This window comes from Poromitra crassiceps (genome assembly GCF_964638095.1).
Source record: "Poromitra crassiceps genome assembly, chromosome: 3".
Lineage (NCBI taxonomy): Eukaryota > Metazoa > Chordata > Actinopteri > Beryciformes > Melamphaidae > Poromitra > Poromitra crassiceps.
The window spans coordinates 13,516,300-13,522,299 of record NC_139625.1 but is presented as its reverse complement, the minus strand read 5'-3'; the positions used below and the strand labels follow the sequence as shown (position 1 = coordinate 13,522,299).

Below are 6,000 nucleotides of genomic sequence, written 5' to 3'. Positions count from 1 at the left end.
CCGGAAGAGGGGAAAAAAAAGAAATAAATAAACCTTGGAACTGCAGCTACATTTCAGACGCCAGAGCCTATATTTGTCTATTGAAGAACGTAGGCGCTTGCATTCACCTCGTTAAAGGTCAATTGATTGGTTTCGTTTTGCCACAGGATAGATTTTTCACTAGTGTTAGTTTTCACTTGTCCCTCCCTTTTCGCCCTGACACAGCTGAGGACGCTAAACATAAACATGTTTCTGCCAAGCGACACCTACAAACCTGTGAGCCATGTGCTTTTTGACATGGATGGATTATTACTAGGTGATGTAACGCGTTCTCTTTGACTTCTAACTGTTGGAGCTGACTTTCACTCGCTTCAGTTGTAAACTGTCAATCAGTCACTAAAAGTTAGCCCCCGGACGTGCTGTTCTCTTCTATGGAGACTGCTGTTCACGCTGAACTCAATTTAAAAAGCGGGTAGTTTAAGGTGGCGTTGAATATTGCCAATGCCAAACCACTTGAAAGTGAAGGTTTGATTGAAATAAATAGCTGCTTTATGGATTAAATGTATGCCGAATTAAACGCCGGCTTCTACTCAGTGTAAAAATGCTTTATTTTATGTTATACGAGTGATTTATCTCCCGGTAAGCATGGCCAATATTAAATTGCCGGATCTTTGATTGGATGTGAGCGCGCCACTCTCTAGGGAACGCCACGGGGCTGTGCATTAAATTAGCTATACAGGTGTGTTTTAATTAATGAATTCGGAGTGGTTTTGTATATCTGTCACCTTTTTCACTCTGCATGAGTTTGCATCCCTCTAACATGTTGAATTGTGCATTTCTGCGTGTGTGTGTGTGTGTGTGTGTGTGTGTGTGTGTGTGTGTGTGTGTGTGTGTGTGTGTGTGTGTGCGCGCGCGAGAGAGAGAGTCTGTGTGTACAGGGGCTGTGCATTAAATTAGCTATAGCCTACAGGTGTGTGTGTGTGTGTGTGTGTGTGCCTCATGTTGATGGATGTAAATAATACTGTCATAACATTTTGAATGGTACATTTCTGTGTGTGTGTGTTACCTCAGGTTGAGACATGTACATAATAATGTTGAATGGTGCATTTCTTAATAATATGACATAATTTGCTCTTGATCTATGGCTGCCCTTTGTGATCACAGCCACCTGTTATTTTGATTACAATCCCCTCTTGTTTGCATACTGAAATTAACGTGTGACAACACAATTTGATGTCCCCGCCCAGACTGTTGTTAATATTTAATTCTAAATGACAATTCACTGAGTAGAGAAGGCCATTCATTCCTGCTATATTTTCCTCATTTTAGATACAGAGCGACTGTACACCGTGTCCTTCCAGGAAATCTGTGACCGTTTTGGAAAGCGCTACACATGGGAGGTGAAGTCGTTAGTGATGGGGAAAAAGGCTCTGGATGCTGCCCAGATGATTCGGGACGCCCTCAGACTCCCCATGACAGCAGAGGAGCTGCTTGCTGAAAGCAGACAGATACAAGAAAGAATATTTCCCTCTGCCCAGCTGATGCCAGGTATGTCCCATTGCTACTGGGGCTATAACACATTTCGCATCCCACTGTTAAAGGTATACTATGCAACTTATTTCATATATATATATTTTTTATCCTTACAGAAAAGTTCCCCCTCATAAACACCAATTCTGACCCACACAATACTGTGGTAGGGTGCTTATGTGGACAGACATCTTAATTTTGAGTGCTGACTAACTTCTATCTAAATTCTAAAAGATCGCCAAAATGCCAAAAAGGTCTATAAGGCGTAGGGCTGTCACTTTTGATTCGAAATTCGAATTTAACTTTGAATGTGGGGGAGGAGGGCATGTTCGAATGTATAATTGACCTGTTCGATTTTTTTATTTTATTATTATTATTATTATTATTATTATTATTATTATTATTATTATTTATTTATTTTTAATTAACCAAAATTAACCAACTGCTGCTTGCTGGTAATGTTAATCCCATGTCAGAAAAAGTCTCCAGATTTGTCGCGTTAGTCTCTTCTGAGAAATATTGTCTCCAGGGTCTGAAAAGTTGTCTCGAGTTGGATGCAGCCAAGTTTGTGAGGCAGTGTTGTGACTGTGAGAGAATGCACTACTTGTGGTCGTACTATGTTGCACTACTTGTGGTCACCAAGGAGTTGAGTCTTCTTGGTCGAGGGCATCCAAGCTAACACGTCGGGCCGATGCCCGGTGGCCTGGCCTGCATAAAAAATAAAAATAAAAAATAAAAATTAATTAACCAAAAAAATTATTTTTTGCAGGCAATTAAAGTTCGTTCGAACTTTATTTTGGGAAAAAGTGACAGCCCTAATAAGGCGGCATGTCCCGCAACAGTAGTGAAATCTGTTCTGATTAAGCTCACTATCTGAAACCATAAACCTATTGCAGTTCAAGTCCTCTTGTCATTTTGGACAGCCTCTTGGACAGCATTTAAACCATGTGAAGCTAAAAACCCTCCATTGAAACCCATGAAAACGGGTTAGCAGCAGCTGCTTAAAGGAATACACTTGAAATTGGGTGGTGACGACATACACCAAAATGATCCATGTGTCCCTGGTAGTAGAGCATTGCCTCTGGTGCTCCATGATAAAAGTGTTGACAGCCTTGGAGCCTACTGTCACTCAACATAGTACATGCTAAAGTGTTAGCATGGGGCCTACTGTCACTCAACATAGTACATGCTAAAGTGTTAGCATGCGGCCTACTGTCACTCAACATAGTACATGCTAAAGTGTTAGCATGGGGCCTACTGTCACTCAACATAGTACATGCTAAAGTGTTAGCATGGGGCCTACTGTCACTCAACATAGTCTATGCCAGTGCTGACCAATTTGGGGCCTGCGGGCCTGTTTGTTTTGGCCCGCCACGGATCCCATTTTTATCCCCCATTAGTGCTAATGAATTAATTTATCCTGGTTGCTACTCCACCCTCTGCCGATCTGGGGAGAGCCGAAACTGGCTCCATGCTTCCTCCGAGACATGGGCAGTTAGCCAGCCGCTTCTTTTCACCTGACAGGGGAAGCTTCACCGGTAGGACATAGCACGTGGGGGGTTCACGCTATTCCAACCAGTTCCCCTCTGAACATTTTCAAAGTACCTTGAGGATTTTTCAAGTTGTGAATTAAGTCAAATTTCTCTCTTGATTACAATTGACAATTACAATTGATTACTGATTAAATGTTTAAGCTCCCCACAAATGCAGATGTTTTTTTTAAATATATATAACCAATTGCAAATTATTACAATTACCAAACGGATCAAAAGTAGATTATTATATTGAAATGTTATTTTTAGATTTAGAATGTTAATTTTCTATAAAACACAATACATTTTAATGTAATTCCACAACGTTTATTTTTGGCCCTCGGCCCTCCACCCAGATTGAGTTTTGGCCCTTCATGGGAAAGAATTTGGGCACCCCTGGTCTATGCTAAAGTGTTAGCATGGGGCCTACTGTCACTCAACATAGTCTATGCTAAAGTGTTAGCATGGATCACAAGAGCCAATCTATTGGGGACACATGGGTTTGATTGGACATGATTTCTTTTTCTGTCTGTTCCTATCGCTTGATGGGGAAGTGAAAGGAATGTGTTCCTTTGAGGCAGGCTGAATCAAGTTTCTTCACAGCTTTTATAGACACTAGAAGCATCACGTGCTTCACTCGCTCAGTCATTTCTAGCTTTGCGCGCTTCACCTGTTCATTTCGGTCACATGCTCGTGTCTACCGAACCGGAACCCCTCCACCTTATTGGACAGTAGTAGTGAAATCCTTGAAGGTGTTGAGTAAAATCCACCCGCACAACACTGGAATGATTTCTCTGGTCAGCCATCTGAAATAAAAAGTCATAAAAACATATGTATTATGTATTGTTATCATGTAACCTGTCGAATGTAAGGTGTAGTATTCTTCTTTTAGCACTGACATGCTGCATGTACATCCTGTCTGAGTTTTGCTGTAATTTTGATGTCTGTAATGTTGTGGTATCTCTTGCGATGACACGTTACATGTTTATCGGTTTGTGCGTTGAATGATTGTAATGAGTGATTGTTTTGATATTTATTGGGGACTACGGATGTAAATTAGCATTAGCTAACTCCGGCATATTTACATGTTTTTGTATATAGAGGCTTCTGTATTTCTGAACATGTTCATTAATGTGCATTGTCCCGTCACAATAAACCAATAAAGTAAAGTAAAGTAAGTAAGTATATCCGCGGGGAAGCGGTTGACGAAAGGCCGACCATTCTAACCGTAATCCTTATTCTGCAACACATGCACCGCCAGGTGTGGAGAAACTGGTCCAGCACCTGCGGAAGCACCACGTCCCCGTGGCGGTGGCGACCAGCTCGGCGGGCGCCACATACGAGCTGAAGACGAGCCAGCACAAAGCCTTCTTTGATCTGTTCAGTCACATCGTTCTGGGAGACGACCCCGAGGTCAAGAACAGCAAGCCCCAGCCGGACTCCTTCCTGATTTGTGCCAGTCGATTCAACCCCCCGGCATCCCCGGGCACGGTAAGATGGTGAATGGTCTGCATTGATATAGCGCTTTTATCCAAAGCGCTTTACAATCAGTAGGTAGTCTACATTCACCCATTCATACACCGATGGCGGCAGGCTGCCGCGCAGGGTGCCTACACACCATCGGGAGCAAGGAGGGTTAAGTGTCTTGCCCAAGGACACAACGACAGCAGCTGGGAGGGAGCGGGGATCGAACCGCCAACCCTTGCGTCATTGGCCGACCCGCTCTACCTCCTGAGCTAAAGCCGCCGTAAGAAATACAGTACCCTTAAAGCAGGGGTCTCAAACTCAAATGACCTGGGGGCCGCTGAGTGTCCAGTCTTGTCACAACGGGGCCACTTCATGTATTTAAAAAAAAAAAGAGAGAAAAATGCAACCGTTCGAATTCTCAACATTAACAATTTATTCATTTATTTGAGGGACAATCTATTTTTTACATTAACAATTTATTTGTTTATTTGAGGGACTTTGTTTTCTTTTTTTAGGGAAAATGCACATTACTAAATTAGGCAGTGTTAATTTTCAACTGTCCCTTGGAACTCCAGCTAGAATTAGAACTGATCATAAATGTCACTTGACAGCTCAGTAATCTGCTCTGCCACTGTGTTGGCTGAAAGGCTGATGTTGCTTAAGTGACTTTTTTTTCTGGACAGACGATATAACATATAACAGAAGTGGAGTATTGGCCAGAATGACATGAACATTTGGAAACTTATTCAGCGGGTATCTTGCATGTTGCGTTCAGGTGCATTGTAAAACATTTTTTTTTTTTTTTTTCCAATTCCATCGTGGGCCGTGAGTTTGAGATCCCTGCCTTAAAGGGATACTGATACCTGTTTTTTCCCCTCCACCCCCCTCCACTGGCTGAACTGCCAACTCCGTCCCATGCACCGCGTTCCACTTCACCACCACAGTCTGTATGGGTTGTTGTAGCTGCTGCGGTAGTGGGCCAATCGCGTCGCATTAAATCGAAGAACGCTTGCTGCGATTGGCTCACTTTTAGTGCCACAATATGTAAAGATTACATACGAGGAATCTGACTTAGTGTATGTATGCAGTGTAGTGGTCACATCAATATCCAGAAGACAAAAAGAACATGTGTATAAAAGACAAAATCACAAAAATGTAGTGTTAAATAGGCATTAAATAGGCATTCACAGTCCAAGCGGTGCACAATGTAGTTCACGAGAGTAATATAATAGAGTAAAAAGTTCTGGTAGGAGAAGCAGCTATAATACATTAATATAATGAGTGTACTCCAGCTGGCAGTGTTTCCCCTACAATTGTACAGGCCTGGCGGGTGCGCCAGGCCAGATAAAAAAAGATCAATAAACCTTTATGGCATATTATTACAATACAACAAAACATATATTGGTGTTGACAGTAATTTATAGAAGAGCACTACATAATGCCATATATACAATCCAAACAATAAGCATTTTGCTTTTAGGAGCGTCTGGGG

The 6,000-nt window shown here is 42.1% G+C and overlaps 1 protein-coding gene across 1 annotated transcript in view; it reads left to right on the top strand.

The window, feature by feature from the left end:
* Positions 1-225: 225 nt before the first annotated feature.
* The window catches only part of pudp (pseudouridine 5'-phosphatase), a gene marked incomplete at its 5' end in the record, with an annotated part of 55,076 nt that continues 49,301 nt past the window's right edge, over positions 226-6,000 (top strand). The window contains 3 exons of the mRNA XM_083633575.1: positions 226-295; positions 1,309-1,527; positions 4,303-4,532. Of these exons, the coding sequence (XP_083489701.1) occupies positions 226-295; positions 1,309-1,527; positions 4,303-4,532 (519 nt within the window). The remainder of the gene's footprint in view (positions 296-1,308; positions 1,528-4,302; positions 4,533-6,000) is intronic.